Source organism: Oenanthe melanoleuca, chromosome 2, assembly GCF_029582105.1.
Source record: "Oenanthe melanoleuca isolate GR-GAL-2019-014 chromosome 2, OMel1.0, whole genome shotgun sequence".
NCBI classification, from domain to species: domain Eukaryota; kingdom Metazoa; phylum Chordata; class Aves; order Passeriformes; family Muscicapidae; genus Oenanthe; species Oenanthe melanoleuca.
In genome coordinates, this window is record NC_079335.1 from 87472516 (window position 1) to 87491300 (window position 18785).

Consider the following 18785-nt stretch of genomic DNA (forward strand, 5'->3'; position numbering starts at 1 on the left):
CCCACCTTACTCCTAAAATATTTTGCTCTAAGGTAAAACACGCACCATGTATTTTAAAGCATTAAGACACTAATTCTATAAACAATAATGCCTCCAGCATGCACACCGCGCGCTGGAATGGATTCCTCAACTTGGCCTCATCATTTATGCATCTGATGAAACAAACACTGACAGCTTTTTTGCATTTGTAAAGGCCCCACAGCAGCTGTGGTGATCCCACCATAGAGCAATGAATTAAGCCTGAAACCCAGCTGGGTCTGCACAGAAGCCTTTTTTGCACAATACAGCAAGACTATCATTGTTAACCTAGGCATTATTGCAAAATATTCTGCATTACATTAAGAATGGAGATAGAGATGCCCTGGAAAATTAGCTTTAATAGGCAATTTATAACATTTAAAAATATGGATACCACATTGATTGCTAATTGACAACAAATTTCATAGTTTCATTTACACACAACCAGAGTGAATCAGGTAATTACAGAATACCACTTAAGCAGGAAACAAGGCAAAATTAAGAAATAATGCACATTAAGGTTATAAAATATACTACAAATTTTTATAAAATAAATGCATAAATATATGTATGAATTTAAAATAACTATCAAAATTATGAGCCTTGAAAGGAAAAGGAATTTGAGACAAAATCTTAGAGGAAATGGACATATGCGTGCTTTCATCTAGCAGAAATCTTAAGAGATTTTTTCAGGACTAAATCAAGCAGCCTAATACACTGCATAGTAATACTTAGGTAGTATTTTTCCACTTAAAAGGGACATAAATATGCACTTTAAAAAAAAGAGCCAAGAACTACTCGGGAAAAAATTTTGAAAGTAATTAACTGAAAATCTTTTCACAAACAGAATATATTTGTTCAAAATTGAAACTCTGTTCTTCCATTGCATTTAGCACTGTATTTAACAGACCAGAAATATCAAAATAAAAGTTGCCTACTTCATAAAATAGACTATTCAGCTCATCTTACTTAGCTATTAAGAGTGAACCACAAAAACATCTATTTTTCAGGTATGCGCAGAGACATTAAAAAACGAAGCTAAGTTGAATTCAAGGTGCTACCATACTGACATCATAAAATTTTATGCCTGTCCTCACAACTGCTAACTGTGTGGAAACCATTTCTCTGAGTCCTACAACAGAAACACACTTTCTGATTTCAAGTAGTACATAGGCAGATATTACACGTGGTTTGTCTTACCCCCCATTTCTCCTTTACCTAGAGGATTACCCAGCTGAGTGCATAGACTCCCCAGTGCCAACCTCATACAGGCTTACCAAGGAAAGGTTCACAAAGAGAAGAGTGCACTGGTGAAGCAGGAGGAGGAAAACAAAGTCACAGGGAACAATTTGAAAATAAGCAGCCAGCTTAGAGGTAAAGAGTATGGTTAGCAAAAATAGCAAGATGAAAAATACCTTCCATTTACCATTTTTGAAACACATGCAATTTCTCCACAACGCAGAACTATCTAACCAGAGGAACTAAAGTCTTATTAAGAGAAACCAAAATTACAGGCAGCAACAACAAAAAACCTAATTCCTTTTATTTGTGGAATTGCCTCTGTTCCCAGACCATTTTTATTTTCAGCAGGAGGAACTGAGGGAAAAGGAAGAGAGAGCAAAAGGTAGAAAAGTTATGTGGGTTAAAAAGAAAGGGGGGGGGGGGGGGGCAAAATATTGGGGATGAAATGCACTTCAGACTCTGTGTCACATTTGGCCAAAATGAAGCAAGATCCAATTGGCAGCTTTTGAACATATGACCCTCCAAAGGCAAGCTGTCGGCTCGATAACAGTCAAAGGAAATAAATGAACAACTATGCAGTGTTCTGAAACTCTTGCGTAATGAAGTTAGTTTCATCCTGGAAGATGGCCAAAAAGCACAAATCAATGAGCAACCAACCTCCTATCATTTTTATCACAACACTAATACTCATCCAAAGGTAGGCTGTTATTAAGCCCTGGTAATATTTGCATTGGTCTTCCACACCAGAAAGCCAAAAACTGACAATAACGAGGAGACTCACTGTACTGAGAAAACATGGGCAGAACCACTTTTAAGAAGTGACAATAAACCAGCTCTACAATCTAGTCCAGGAAGAGCCAGGCACATGAATCTTCTGCAGAAAGAGCTGTGAGATTACCAACCGTGCCAACACAATAACTGTGCAAGTTTACTTCAACAGGCATTAGACATGCCAGGCTCTGGAAAAATGTATGAAATGAGGCTGTATATCATTATACTTTGCTCCACAGAACTTTCTCATGCTGTAGCATAAACCAAGTATGAAATACATTAATGTAAGAAGACAAAGTTTTGAGATGGGTAACCCTGAGAGCAGACACCTAAAAGAACCTAAAGCCATGTCATTGTGGAAATTCTCTTGGTTTCTCTCTAGGGACTTCCAGCATGAAAACAATTAAACCAGTTCACAAAAAGGGGGGAAATGCCATGAAAGTTAAAGCAACCTGGGAGATGCAGATTTAAAACCCTGTTTTTGACAGTTTTATATTCTCTTATCTATGACAGGATTAGGAGCCCTGATAAGAAGTCCACTATAACCGAGATTTCTCTTACTAGATGTTGTCCTACTTTCTAAGCCAAATGGTAGATCAGTCAGCCAGTATTAGCATTGTTCTTACAGCCTTTGTCTCAAATAATGACAGCTATTCAATCTTCCTTCTTACATACTTAAAAATTTATAAGATATTACTTCTTGTTTCAAAGGATTGCCTCAAGAGATCACATTATTTTGCTCTCCTTAACTAGACTAGTTTATGCACAGGCTTAACATTATTCACATATGTTGAAATTAAACTATGTATTAAATCCCCCAGATCACCTGCAGATCCTTGCTTTCATTGAAGATGATCTAATCACTTGAGAAAGTCAATAGATTGGAAATTTGGAAACCAGCTGAAACTCTCTTAATGGCATGTTTCCACAGAGAAGTGATCTTTTAAAGCTGAAGCGATCTTTTAAAGCTGAAGTGCTACATTGTGTTGTTTCAGCTCTTCAACACATGGGTTCTTGATTAAAACACTAGCTCTTCTCTTACGGGGAAAAATACCTGGACATTTGGAGAGTATGAAATTAAGGAGGAAGCAGACACCATCATGAAAAGTGTTTTAAGAAGAAAAGATAGTCTTTTAGCCAAGATGCAAATTACTGCTCCATGAGAACAGAAGAAGGGTGATAAATCACCTGTACAGAGGATGGTTGGGAGCAATTTCAGAACACCTTCAAAAGCATGACTGAACAGACAGCTTCAAACTCTTATTCCAAAGGCAACAGCATAGTGTGCTCATATATATTCTTCCACAGTAAAAGATGAAGAAGCATTTCCCTCCTATGCTACCATGTCCATCACACCAGCTGTAGCTGACCTTCTGAAGACATGACCACTACACAATGCTGAGAGAGAACACAGGTAAAAGCAGCAAAAATACCACCAAGATGGTTAAAGACAAGGACAGTGGCAGAACCTAACAAGGAACTCAGGACAAACCATCCTCCACATGAGCAGGACTCCAATCCTGGCCGTTTTTCTCACATTATACTAACCTTGGTTTAACAAACTGTGCTGGAGGGCAGGTTAACTCCCCAGAGCTGAACACACTCCTGGCTCCAAACAAAGCCCCAGATGAAGCTGCAGTCATGCTTCTAGAGTGCAAGCAATAAACCGATAAAGATTTGAAACACCTCTGAAATGGCCTCAAGTGAAGGAGACAGATTCTGATACTGCTGATAACCCAGCAGTCCTTCAGTCAGACAGTACCATCTACTTGTGGTTATGCAAGGTGAACAGCGACACAAATAGGAGAGAAAAGAAAAGAGACATGGGCATACCCAGAAAAAAATGTTCCAAAATGCAAAAAATATCTCTGACCACTTTGCCAAGTAATCCCTGTGGTCAACTCTTTGCTACTGCAGAGAGGAAAGCAGGACACGTACAGACGGGCATGCGTGCAGGAATGCTGTTTCTGGTCCCATTTGGGCCAGGAGGCAGAGCCTTGCAGGAATAGCCTGAGTCATCAGGCATGAGGACAGCAGTGGTTATAATGCCTTAGGAGATGCATAGGCTGCAGAAGGGAAAAACGACAGACTCACCACTGGCAGAATCTGAGCAAAGCTAGCATAAAGAAAAGGAAATAAGTTTACCCCTTCACTTTCCTCCATCCAAATTAGAGAAGCAGTAATTTCCAAAATGCCTACAGGGAATTAATATCACTGCATCTCTGACTGCAAGAGTAACGGGCATAAAATTACACCAAGAAAGCAAAAGGAATCAACAAGTATATAAAAAAATATGCTTGGAGGGTAGGGGGCATGGGGACATACATAATTACGTACACGATAAACACATTTTTCTTTTGCACAATAGATAACTAGCTTTCACAGAAGCCAGCTCAAGTAGTATGATAATGAAATACTAAGTATGAGATCAAGAAATTATATTACCCAGAAGACTTAAGACATCATACTTTTCATAGCATATTTCTGCTGAAAACCGTATTCCCGCTCTCCAAAACAACAGGGTTCAGAAATCATTGTATCTGGTCTGTCACCCAGACTAGAAGAAATCTGACCATCGTTAGCTATTTTGGAAGTTCATACTCAAATGAAGCTCCTTTTAATAATGGAAACTATGTGGTAGTTTTTATGATTGGTCAGTTGTGTCAAAAAATGCTGCCCTTGACTGAAAGAGCATGAATATTAATGGCTTATAAATAAAAACCTTTAATGTACATGAAATATGAAATTAGCTTTTCCTGAATGCCCACATCAGCAGGATTTGATTTCCTAAGTTCATAAGAGGACTGTAAAAAGAAATTAGCATGGCCACATTCTACTTTGCTCCACAGTATTTGTGCATTAACAGTTTGTTGAGCCTTGCAAAACAAACACACAGCCCTATTTTCTATAAACAACATTCTAATTCTACACACAGGCTTGAGAGACAAGTATCAACAGTACAATTCCCACCCCCCTTTCCAAAGTGTTTCCTATGGAGCTGGCCCCCAAGATGAGCTGCATGAACCTTGTCTCATCTCCCTCTCTGGCCCTCAGGAAAAGAAAGTAATACTGCAACAATAGTTCATTTTGCTTTCTTGCAAAGAGATGGTAGTAACTTTGTAAGAGATAATTTCCTTAGACAGGGACAAAGAGGATAGAGATCAGTCAGAAATACACAGAAATGAGAGAGAAAAGCACAGCAGTGGAAGACAAGAACAGAGGGGAGAGTGCTATGCACACATACACACCATAATAAAGAGTAAAAAAGAAAAATAACAGTTATTACCTTTAAATAAAATATTAAGAGGCTAAAAAAGAAAAAAACCTGAAACATATCAGAGAAAAAAAAAAAACAAAGCAGGCAGTATTACATTTAGTAAAGCCATTAAAACCGTTAAATAGCTATCACCCTTTTAGAAAACTAACATTCCTGCCTGCAAATACTTGCACACACTCTTACAGAGGAACGGCAAAATCTCAAGCCCTGAAAAGCACTTGGGCATGTGCTTAACTCATAAGCTCCCAAGTACTTCAACTGACGTCAGTAAGAGTATTCATACATTTGAGACAGGCACGTGCTTCAGTGCCTTGCTGGATCCAAACTGAGGGTGCCAATTCCACATCTTTTTAATCCACAGCAAAGCCAAAGAGGTCCTTGTGCCTCACTGCTCCCTTAACTGTGCCACTAAGAAGTCCTGCAGGCTTGCAATGAAACCAGACCATTTCAAGATGAGAAGCTGGAAGAAAAAAAGAGTCTGGGCATAACTACTCTTTAAGTCTCGTAATTTCAGTGACCCTATTTCACATGCAGCTCTTTGGCTGTATTGATATGGCCAAAGCACCACACCATGAAGAAATGATTCATAGGGTCACCACTGCTGGCTTCAATGGTGAGAAAAAAGCATGTGATGCCACATCCTGCTGTTCCTATAATTAAAGGAAGCCTTGGTTTTTGTAGCTTTTTGATTTGACATGGTTTGGCCTTCTCACACTACTTGGGAACCCAGGGCAAAAATACATCAGCACTTCAGTAAGCATGCACATTCAATAGACATGAGTAGTTTTAACATGAGAAGCTATCTCAACTTATTGTTCAGTGGTACAAAATAAAACAAATAAAGCCATGGGAAATTTCTGGATGAATTCCCTTATGTAAGCAGGTCCTTACCCTAAGATGCAGAAAATAGAACAGTACACTGGCTTCACTTCACTTCCACAGTGGAGCTCTTGCATATGGGATGGGTGTGTGTAGCTGCTGAACTAAAAAAGAGTAGTGGTTCTTCTACCACATTTAGCAGTGGAACTTAGCCTCCAGTAGCACAGCTATCTTAATTTTCTTTTCTTCCTCTTTTTATTTCTCTTGCTGAAGTATAAAATTGTTCAAACCCTACCTAAGCAAGCATAACATGTAACAGTAGTACATTTTAAATTCTATTTGAACCGATTTTAGCACGTTGGAAATGATTATGGCACTGCCATCACCACAGGCACAAACACCTTCAGCTTCATTTTCACCTGTGAGGCCTAACTTCGTTTCAACGTTATTTAATATTCACCGTGCTTCCAGCAGCAAGGCAGTACAGCAGAATCTAAATCTGAACAACCCTTAAAACAGCCAAGGACAGCTAATTTTGCTTGCTATGAAATAAAACATGTATCTTGACTCCTATTTAGTCATAATTTCACAGCCCATTTAAACTCTATTGCTAACAGACGCAATCCTACCCCTCCCTTGCCACTTCACTGGGTGTCCCTGTAACACTTTCCCAAGCCAAGTATTTTTCCAGCTACATCACAAACTGCAATATTAAATGAATTCACATTAAAAATCAACCACATTGTGTTAGTTTGGTTTTTGCCTGCAAAATCCCCAGTCTGAGGTGGGAATTATCTATCACCTTTAACACGTCAGTCTGCAGAAGAGAAGGGGAACAAGCAACCAGAGGGAAGGCTGAACAACTTCTTCCAGTGCAGTGCAGGCTCAGAATAATCACAGAAACACAGAACTAACTAGGCACCTCACTCATCTCCACATTCAAAACACTGTTACTCAAGGCAGAAAGCATAAGCTATGCATAGGACATTTAACCATGGATTAGGAAAAAAAGAGTAGAACAGGACAGAACAGCTTCTCTTGACAGCTACTTCTTATTTTGTTGTTTTTACTGGTTCAAGGCATCACAGATTTGAGAAAAAAAAAAAGCTGCTTCAAAATTATTTGCCATTAGGATAACCATTATTTCTTCCAAATTATAAATAATTCAATAATTCACAAGTTACAGTCACTATAACATGCCCTAAGTCCAGCTTTTAAGTAACATGAAGTTGCTTGTCTTACAAAGTGATATTACTATGTTCCGATTATAAGGTGGATAACTACAACAAAAAAATTAACATTGGCTTTCTGAGACCAGAGAATGTCCTTTTCAGTTGTGACTGTAAAGCACAAGTTAGTTGGAGTAGTACTTCTTCCAATTATTTACTAAAAGCTCTACTATACCCAAACAAGATTGTAACAAGAAGGCAGTCTTTCTGCTACTGGTGCCTGAATCTTAAGTTTGAAAAGCTTTTACCAGTCTGCAAGGTGGCAACAGGCCATGAGAACTATCATCATTATCACTACACTTCAAGAGGGGGTAAATAATGTGACTATCAATCAGAAAACCACATCTCAAGTGTCCATCTAGGTTATACATATGTGAAATACACTCACATTAAGGCTGGTCACCTGGAACATCACCCAAAAAGGAACCACGAACACCACCAGTTTAGTTACCAGTCAACTTAAAAAACAGTAACAAAAAGCCTTGTTTTCACTTGGCTTTGAGTTTTATGAACTCAAAAGTCCAAACCAAGTTTTCTGGGGCTCAAATCAAAACAAAAGTAGCTTGGATTTTTGGAGTTTTTTCAGTTCAAGTTGAGTTAAGAAGCTAACTCATCTGGTATATGCGCAGGGTGGCAAATTTGTGTTTTGGGGGTTTTAACATGCATGCTGCAGCTGAGAGATTTGGCTTACAACTCTGATGTACCAAAAAGAACTGTAGGACAAAGTGGCTGACAGTACTACCCATAAAATAAAAAGCATGAGAAAGAAGGAAACATATCCCTCCTCTAAATCACCCTCAAGTCTGTCTAGTGGGTACCTTATCAAAAGAAACTCTAAACATCAGGTGGTAGCCTGCAGCACCCTAAAAATCTAAATGCAATTTCTAGGCTATATACTTTGCGAACATAAAGACTCTCAGTTTCAGAACAGCACAGGAAACTATTTGCTAAATATAACAAGTAATAAAAATAATGATAAGCATCTCAAAGAGTGAGAGACTGAACAGACTCTTGTTCAAGACTCATGGTTTCTGTCCACTTCAATAGTACGTACCTGAAAAAATATTTGTACATTGCCATTGACTTGGTTCACAGGCTTTACATCACCAAGTTCCTCACTGCAATTCTTAAACATGCATGCCATTCAAAAATGTGTCTAGAAATTTTTTATTTAGCTGTTTAAACGGAGTTGTCAAGGTCTGGGGCAAACTGAATTCCTGCCACCTTGAAACCTCAAAAGCTTACTCTCTTGGCTGGACTCAAGATTAAAGTTCACCCAAAGCAGTAATAGATTTTTTTTTATCCAGAAGAAGAATAATGTACAATCCTCAAAAAGAAAAGAAAGTCCTTCCCATAACATACAAATGTGGGAAAGGGCAGAGTAGGAAAAAAAATAACCTCATCAAAATTCCAGTACACAACAAACCCAGAAATATTGTGGAGCATGTATCTCTACCCACTCACATAAAACTGTTTCAAAAATAGGCACAGAATAAGCATATAGTTGAAAGAGCTGATAATTTCTCCAAATTCACTCCCATCATTTTTAATTGAGAAGCATGCAATGCCTCAACACTCATCTGCAAGCAAAGCTAAAAATGAATTGCTTGCAATATATAGTTATCCTAACTTGGCTCAGACAACACAGTATCAAAGTGCAAAACTAAGATTAGTAGATTATGTCAGAATGAGCTCCCATGGTTTATTTTTGAAAGCTGTAAATATCGTTAGCCAGTCATCATAGCATGTGTGTGCCAAAATACGCTAATCTCCTGCAACTATCACGTCATCCAAAAGATGTCAGACCAGCAAGGCAAGCTTAAAGAACTGAAAGCAGAGCACGAGGGACTCAAATACGACAAACCCTCCTGGAGTACAGCAGCAGGCCACAGATTCTCAACTTCCTATTATTTTCATTTCTTCTCAGTCACAGATCCAAGGCTGCCTTTTTTGCAGAGCAAATCAAGGAAGAACCTGGCAGAAAAGATGGCAAGAAGCCAGGCAGAAAAGACAGAGCAGATTACAGGAGAGACATTTAGAAAGGATTAAATCATGCCCCTCAAGTGATGCAATTATGAACTCTTCTGGGGGCATCATCACATTTCTGCTGAACTGATTTTAGCAGTGTCAAAATGTCCGATTCTGCCTGTAGCAATTCTACAGGCACTAAACTGAACCTGACCAGAAACTACTCCAGCTCCACAGGCCTGACCTAGATGCAGAAAGTATAGAGAGAGCTTAGTTTAGCTTCTCATTTTGTTTTCAGTGTCTATTTTTAATCACCCAATCCCATTTTTATGCCCGATAAAAGGAAGTTTTTGTCCCTCAGATAAAAATAGGGGATATTGTTTGTGACGCATCAGTCCAGGATGAGACATCTGCCACAGAAATGCTGAAGCAGCTTTACATCTTCCCGATGTGTACCAGCGGAACGATGATTTCCACCTGGGCCTCCTTCCCTGCTTCCGTGCTCAGCCAGGCTGGTCACTCCAAACAGCTTCCTGCAGAAGCATAAATTAAGCCAATAAACTTGGCACGGGAGCAGATGGGGTGCACTCCCAGTATCCGTCTGCTCACAGACCAAGGAGCCGTGATCCCAAGCCTTGGAGACACGGCGTTCAGAATGGCAGTGGTCCCAGCCACTGCTCAGCTCTGCCCCTCACCACGGCCACCCTTGCAGAGCAGCTTGAACAGCAGCATTTTACAGCTTCACATCCCTTCTCTGCTTAGGGAAGAGTCAGACAAAAAGACAGGACATGCAGAGGGGAGGAGAGCTAGCATATTTTCAAACGAGACCTCACTGCTATAATTAAAGGGTTTATCCCTTTCCCACAGCCCACACTGGAAATACCAGGCCTCTGTCAGATTACTGAAGGAACAACTTCAGAACAGGATGTCATTACACAAGGGAAAGTGTGAAACTCGAGCAAGTGAAACAGCAAATGGTTTTAAACCTTCTACCTACTGCTTCATTGAGGAAACGTTTTTGTGCCTGATAGAAATAAGCTCACCCCTCCAAATGAAGATCAAGAGCTCCCAAATAAAACCTGCCTGTTAAAAAACAAGGATTGCATCCAATAATCCCAGAAGTAATGAGCCAGCAAAACAACCAACCCATCAAAGATCTAAGAGAATACCAAATACATTTTGGCAATCATATTATTTCCTGTATCTGAATTTTAATGCCAAGTAATCGACACATACTAGGCCTGAATTTTACAAATGATTTGCAGATTTTAAGTTTCCTGGTGGCTTCCTACCATTTAAAAATGCTTTAAATAGAATATGGTGGTTAAGTATAAAAAGTCTATGTGCACCATATCCCATCATTCAATTGGACATTAAACTCCAGGTACATTCTACCCTTTTCTCTAAAGTCCTAACAACAGGTTAAAAACAGTCAGCTGAAGTTTTGGCCTGTGGGGTAGGGACATTTAGGGCCATCAGCACCAGGAAACACTTAAGGGAAGTTCAGGTTTGGCAACACTGAAATTTGCATTGATAGACTTGAATTTTAATGTCCCGTTAATCTTACAAAGAGGCAGTCAAATCTATCAGCACTATTGTTTTCAGACTGTCTGCCCACTAAGGCAAACAATGCATCATTTACACTTGGTTTACATTTATAGTTGGGAAGCAAGCCATGCAAAGGACTAAGGGGAGAAACCAGAATGTTTTAAATGCAAATTTGGATTTCGAAGAAGCCTGTATTCCTCTGCAAATTCCACATCTGCTAGATCACACAAAAGCTGGGTGCTTGTAATAAAAAATAATAAACGTGTCTCTGCTTTTCCTTTCCCTACTTTAAAATTGCCTTTAAAGCCTTCCTTTCACTTGACTGCTGCAAACTGGAAACTTTAGAAATGAAAGCAGCTGGTCTTTCCCCTCTGTCAAGTTGACTGAATTCAGTCACTATACAATAAAAATGGACAAAAACAAACCCCAAATCAACCCCCAAAATCATTTCCAGCCTCCTCAAGAGCTTTCACTTACATTCAAACCAGCAAATAATAGTAATGTGTATAAACAAAACATAAATTTTAACGTGGATTCTCTTTAGCTTCAGACTGTTGAGTTTTAAAAATTGACCTACTTTTATGCAATACTCCCACAGCTGAGTCATCACAGTATCAACTGGTCTCTATCAGCTGCAGGGTATGATCATTTCATAAAAAGAAAAAAAAAGTATCCATACTGAAATGCCTCTTTCATTATGTTGAAAATATAACGTTAATTTAACAGCCCAGACCATAACTAGGGAGGGTGAAAATTCTGAAGAAAGTTGGAACTATGTAGAAGCAGTCCCTTATAATGCAGATGCTATGCCTTGTAGCAATAGCCTGTAAGCTACAGGACAGAATATTGGAGAAGGCAGCAGAAATACAGATTAGTTCCAACTCTGCTGCTGTTACAGCATGTAGCTTCAGGCAAGTAATTTAGACTTCTTTCTTTTTCATCAAACAATAAAATGGAGGGAATGCCACTGCCTTACAGAATCAGCTGACGTTTATACCACACTTTAGCATATGCATAACATTAGCTATTACTACAGAAAAGGAAGAGGTAATATGTTTTTAATGCTGGCTTAGTAGGCCTAGCAAGAGAAGGTGAAAGTGCTTAATGAACATTAGAAACTCTTCACAGGGCCTTGATTCACTCTAATTCACTCTGGGCAGCTTCTTACTGATCCTGGCTTGCAGACCAGCAGAATGAGCAGGAGTCCATTAGTATCTCAGGGGAAAGCATCTGTTGATAGCAAAATATTCATTTAAAAAAAAAAAAAAGTATTTTAATTACTAGTTTCTACTTATGTACTATCCTATAGCCACTTACAACATAATGTGGTAGTCTCAAGTGACCAGGAGGTTAAGAGGAACCCCAAAGTAGCACTCGAGTGCAGCTAGAATCCTTAAGCTTTTTATACAGGGAAAAGAAAGACTTGAGCAGCTATATTGCTGTAATTATTACTGCAAATATGAAAGAGATCCAACAGAAAAAAAAGCCCCAAAAGGTGATGTGAAATAAGATGCAATTTACCACTTCTATTGCCAGCAGCCTATTTACATCACTTCTTATAGGAAGTGGTCAAACTTAGAACCTGTCATCAGTTGTGGGGATGGGGGAGAGAAATGGAAATTGCTCACAGGAGAGGAAGCAGGGCAGAAGGCTCCAGCACAAATACCCCTGACGCAGAAGAAAAAGGTGGTGCTGCAGTTACCAATCCCCGCCAAAACTCCCTGAGCCCACACCAAGCACACCCAAATAGAGAGTATTGTTTCAAAGGCTGCAGCAGGCACAGGAGCTCTCAGATGTCTGCAGCACGTTAATCCTGGCCAGGCTTTGCTGGCCCTCTGTCTGAGGGGCTTACCAGGCCATCCGTAGGTGAAGCGTGTCGCCTCATGGCAGACTACAGCACTTTTACTTCTGCAAGGACAAGGAAACAAATCACACGAGGTGACAGTAGTGACATTACTCCTTAATTATACTTCACCATCTGCTACTGTGGCAGATCCATGCAGGTATTTTAAGGCGGTAATCCAGGTCTGATACTTTGAGACCTAAGCCAGCAAGAAGATCTGCTATTCAACCATCACAAAAACAGTCCAAAAAATGCACCTATGAAATTACGTTCAAGACATCAAAGCTTTTGAGTCAAGAACTATTAATTCCAAGCGCATACTGAACGCAGTCTGGCTTCTTGGTGGATGCTTTACAAAGCTGTCAGCTTTGTGAGGCTGGAGCCAAAAGGCAATATTTGATATGTAAAGATGTTTGAGAAGGAGGAGGGTAAAGTGAGAAGAAAGAGTTGTATGAGTCAGCCATGGATCTTTTAAAAATTAAGTGATAGCGTTTTTAAACTACAGGAAAAAAAGATGCATACGCAGATTTCCTCATTCCTGGGTTACCAATGGCAAAAGATAACGCTCCCTAAGTTTAAGAGAACTTTCAATTGTGAGCACTTACAGAACAGGGAGCCAGGCCCTGTGACAGCAGCCCACAACACGGAGGCTTTACTCCATTGTTCTCACCACCTTCTCATTTTCAGAATTAATTTCTCAAATGCTGGAAAGAAAAAACAGCAGCAGCAGCCTGAACAGGCTCCACTTCTGACACAAGGCCAGTTTTAGCCGAGCTTGGATGGGGCACTGAGAACCTGATCTAGCGGAGGGTGTCCCTGCCCACAGCAGGGGGGTTCGAACTAGGTGATCTTCAAGGGGTTCCAACCCAACACGTTCTGTGATTTTATGATGCTGCGACAACTCGCAGCGACACGAGAGGAGCGGGGCCTCCAAGCACCCCTTGGTGGCCGTGCGGCGGCTGTGCCCTCGCCCTCACGGCGCAGCATCACCTCCGGCCTGGGGGCACCAGGGACCCTGCGTGGGCCGCAGGGCCCGACACCGGCACCAGCGCTCCAGGTGCGGGCGAGGAGGAGGAGAAGGATGAGGAGGCGGCGCGCTCCGCCGGGCTGCCGTAGCACCCGAAGGTCACGGGCAGGAGACGTGCCACCACGCGTGTCGCCACAGGAGGACGTGACCGGCGCTCTCGTCCCAGCCCGAAGGCGGCGGGGCGGCCCCACACCTGCTCACCTGGCCCGGGCCGCCCCCTCCCTCTCCCCCTCGGTCCCCGCCGCCCTCCCCCGCGGCGCCGCCGAGCGCTGCCCCGGGGGCTCCTCCCGCCCCCGCCCCGCCTCGGCGCTGACGTCACGGAGGGGCGGGGGGGCGCGGTGCTGGGGGGCGCCCAAGGTTCCGCGGCGCGCAGGCCCGTCCCTTTGTGACGTCACGGGGAGCGGGGCGAACCTGGCCGGGCGGCGGCGTGGCCGGCGGCCCGCGGGCTCCGTCACAGCCCCAGCAACCTGTTGCTGCCGCCACGCCGCCCCGCCGGCACCGCCGCCCCCTGCAAAAAAAAAAAAAAAAAAACCAAAACGGGGAGGGCGTGGGGAGGAAAGAGGAGGGGGGAGAAGGGTTTAATAAAAGCGCCGCCGCGAAGTTGTGAGCGGGGGAGCACCCCTGCACGTTGTCCGCCCTCGTCCCTCCTGCCTCCCTCCCCCGGGAGCCGCTCTCGGCCCCTGCCCGGCGGTGCGGGAGCGGCGCCGCATTGTTCGCCCCGGCGAGCCCGGGGGGAGCCGGGCTTTGGGGTGATCTCTCCCCCTTTTCCTCTCGCCACCCCCCCCACCCCCTTTAATTATTAACACCGCGGTTTCCTTCCCCCCCGCCCCGCTTTTGTCTGCCTGCCTGGGAAACGTGGACGCCTCGCGTGTTTCGCCAGACTTTCCACCCGCCGTTCCCCGTTTCGATGCCATACTTTAAACTCGCCGGCCCCGGGCTCCCCTCGCCTCTGCAATGCGGATGTATTTTAATTCGGAAATTTAGGGGGGTGCGGAGGGGGTGGAAAGGAGGAAGGGGACAGCTCCGAAATAACGCGGAGGCCATCCCCCCCCCCCCCCAAATCCCCAAAACCACACACATATCGTTCCACCACCTCCCCCGGGCAGCGTTGCAGCGGGGCGGGCAATCGATAGCGGCAGTCAGCTGGAGTCAACTGCAGTTTTTACCAAATCTATAGAATAGCGAGGCGAAGTGTCCCGAAGGTCACCCTCCCTGCCAAGGGACACCCCTCCGCTGAAAGAGATCGGCGCAGACGACAAGACGCGATATAAGCTACAACTTTTGAAGCCTCGCATCAAACACGCCCCAAAAGCGAGGATTTCTATATATCTCCCCCCACACCCGCCCCCCAAAATATTTTTTAAACATGGAGATAAAAACCATTATTGGCTCTACTGCAAATATGTATAATCCCCTTCGCTTTTCCAAACGAAAGGAAAAACTGCCCTGTGCCAATCAAAACGTAACTGGAGCACGAACAAAAATCCAACTACCCATCCACATTTATATGTTTAAAGGATTAGACAATTACAAGGGATTGGTTAAGCGGCTGAATAAAGCGAGGCAGAAATACAGCCCAGGCTGCGCTGGATTAGCCCAAATTTTCGAGCCATCATAATGAATTATTTTTAAAACAGCGCCGAGCCATTTTCCTCATTATTGCAGTGAATCCCGAGGAACGCGCTGGCCGTAAGGCGATCCCCGGCTGCTCCGGTGTCTATCGCGAGGCAGAGCAGCCGAGGATCGCACACAGGAGAGGGGATGTGGTACTGCGAGAAACCAGCTCGCCATAACCAGACACTCGCCTTCAACTTAAAGGGCTTCCAACAACCACCGCCGCTTCACCAGACGGGGATAGACACACGTAGATCATTAAGAGAAAAAAAAAAAAAAAAAAAAAAAAAAGGCAGAAACAAAACCAGCCCCACCAAAAAGCACCGATCCAAAAAAAAAAAAAAAAACAACCACACAACAACAAACCTCTTTTAGCATGCAAAAGCACAGAATTAAGAAAACCGCTTGAAAATGCAGTTCGCTGACATTATCGCGGCAGCCCCCCGAGCTCCTCGCGTTTCATCTAAAACTAGATTATGATTGTGTCATTTGAGGTCAATACATTTATTCACTGGAGGAATCGCTACACAAATCTGGTTTTATAACCGAACTGGATAGCAGGCTTCCCCGTTAAAAGGGGCCTCTGAAACTCCCCCAACCACCACAGAAAAATCAAATTCAGCATCACATTTGTTCCCAAAGCCTCAGAGCTGCAAGATTAGCTATAAACTTGACATTCACTGCCATTTCCTAAAACTGGAAGTCAAACGATATATGTTATGACCACTTACGTATTTCTTTTGAATTATATTCCTCTTGGGTCTTTCTTTGCTCATTCTGGTATCCAAATTCTGATTGCAAAAGGGGACAATTGCTTCATGAATTAAAGCCGAGACAATTAAAAAAAAAAATTTAAAAAAATACCGAAAAAATCCAAGGGGGAGGGGGTTGTTTGTAGTGGTATCTTGTAATCCGAGTTTCTTTCCTCACAATGTGATTCTCCTAGCAATAAATCCGAGAAATGGGGGACGGAAGGAAAAAAAAAAAAAAAAAAAAAAAAAAAAAAGACGAATGCGAAGGAAACAAAAAAAAAAATTCACTTTAGTGAAGCATTATAATGGAAAAATTCTCCCTAAACACAAAAAACGACGCCCTTGATATCCCCTTTTCTCTTTCTCGAGCCGCCTAAGCGATCTGCAGGTCCTTAGTGTCAGAGCTGTAGTTACATCTTGGAGGAGGAAAGGGGCCGGGAGGAGAAGATAAATAATCGGGACGTTGGAAGTCACGTTTGTGCCGCTGCAGCAGGGAAAGCGGCAGGGACAACTCCAGCAGCGGCGGCGGCTCCGGCGGCAGCAGCGGCGGCGGCGGCGGCAGCGAGGGCTGCACGCACCGAGTGTGTCTCCGCTCCTCCAGCTCCCCCCTAACCAATGAGAACAGCTCTCCGACAGCAACTTTAAATGGACCTGGCTCTTTTTTTTTTTTTTTTTCCCCCCTTCCTTCTTTTCCTCCTCTGTTGTTAGTATATGTGTCTGCGTGCGTGCGCGCGCGCGCGTGTGTATGTATATATATATGTGTGTGTATATATATGTATGCGTGTGTATATATATACACACACGGACACACGGCACACACACATACATGCATCCACCGCCTAGGGCTCGCCTTTAATTCCCAACCGCGGCGGCAGCCGCAGCGCCCGGCCCCTCGCCGCGCTCAGCGCATGCAACAGGCCTCGCTGAACACTCCATGTGGGTCGGGCGTCACGCGCTTCCCTCTCCCGCCCCCCACCCCTCTTCCCACCTCCCTCCTTTCGGCATTTAAGCGTGGTCACCCGGCAGCCAAGGTCGCCGCGAGCCCTACGCCGAAACCCGAGCGGAGAGTTTGACGACGGTCCCTCCAGAGCGCAGCACGCTCTGTCGCCGTGCCCTGCCCCCCTCCCCGCCCCGCTGCTGCCTCCTCTCTCCTCCCGCCTGCCAAGGGCTGTCCTTCCGCTCCGTCCTTGCGCCCGCCGCGCCTCCCCCGGCTTCGGCACGCACGGGGGGCCCGCCGCGCTGGCAGCACCTGAAAGTCACGTTTGGCCGCGCAGGGCCCAAGAATTGTCCTTGCTCGTGGGGAAAGTTGTAGTTCCCTCGCCACAAAATGGCGAACGGCGGAGAACTACACCTCCCGGCGTGCGCCGCGCGCCCGGCCGCCGATTGGCTGCTGGGCAAGGAACCCCCTTCTCCACGCTCGTCCTTCCCCAACGCCACCACCCGCCCACCCCCCTCTACGTTGGTTTCCCCCTCCCGCTTGTCTCCCCCAGCTTCCCCCCCTGCGCGGCGCTCGGTGGTAGAGGCTGGGGGGGGCAGAGGTACGGCCGGAGAGGGAGGAGGAGAAGGGCGAGGGGGAAGTTTATTGGGAATCGCTGGCGGGGAGAGGGGAGGCAGGCAGGCGCCGCGGGAGGCTGCAGGGAGAGCGCGGGGATTAATGTGTCTGGGCTGGGCTGGGAAGTGGCGGCACGAAAACTTGGTGTCTGTGGGCTGCGCCCGCCGAGGAGGCGGCGGTCTGGGTCTGCCGGACGGACAGACAGACGGACGGACAGACCGCCGGGCGGGCGGTGTCAGCCCGGGACACGCTGCGGGCTGGGCTGGGCCCGCTCGGTGTCTCCAGGGTGTCCCGAGGCCGCGCCGGGGCTGTCCCGCTGCCGGGAATAAGCGCTCTGTGCGGATGGGTGTGCGCTTTCCAATCCCGCCGAGAGCCCGGCGGCTTCCCGGGAGCTGCGGCCCGTCCTCGCCCGGGGCTGGTGCCGGGGCTGGCCAGCGCCTGCTGCCCCGTCCCCGCCAGCGGCTCCTGGAAACCCGGCGTGCCAATTCTCGAATAATTCCAAATTTCTTCTGTAATTTAAAAATAAATAAATAAACTGTTTCAGAAGTGGAAGGTCGGCCTTCAGCAAAAGCCCAGTAGTTCCGTAATGGTGGATTGAGGTGCTGGAGCAAAGTTGATAAGGGGACTAAAGCACTTCCCTGCAAAGACAGGCTGGGAACGTTCACGGCTGTTCAGCCTGGAAAAGAAAAGATTCTGTGGAGGCTCCATATTGTTCAGAGGCAGGTTGGATAAGGCCTTTGAGCGTCCTGATCTCGTGGGAGTTGTCCTTTCCCAGGATAGCAGGAGCTGTTACTAGGTGATCTTTAAGGTTTCTTGCAGCCCCTAACATTCTATGATTCTATAATTACATCTGCTCTAGGGACAGGGAGGAAAGAGTGTCATTAGTGATCTCCCTTGGTGTGAGGCATCACCGTACCCAGTGTGGAGGACTCACCACAAACTATGAGCTGATGTACTTTTACACTAATGACTACACTTGGGTGATGCTTTAGGGGCTTTACACTGTCTGCCACATGCAGCTTTTATGTTCACTTCCCTTCTGGAGTGTATTACATCTGCCCCGTAGGGATGAAAATTTTTGTGCAAGACTCTTGAGTCTCAGTGTTCAAAATCAGGAGAGCAGGG

General features: G+C 44.6%; 1 protein-coding gene across 1 annotated transcript in view; it reads right to left on the bottom strand.

Moving 5' to 3' along the window:
• The window catches only part of JARID2 (jumonji and AT-rich interaction domain containing 2), a 206989-nt gene extending 188753 nt beyond the window's left edge, over positions 1-18236 (bottom strand). The window contains exon 1 of the mRNA XM_056483727.1: positions 16088-18236. Coding sequence (XP_056339702.1) covers positions 16088-16132 — 45 coding nt within the window. The 5' untranslated portion in view covers positions 16133-18236. The remainder of the gene's footprint in view (positions 1-16087) is intronic.
• Positions 18237-18785: the final 549 nt, after the last annotated feature.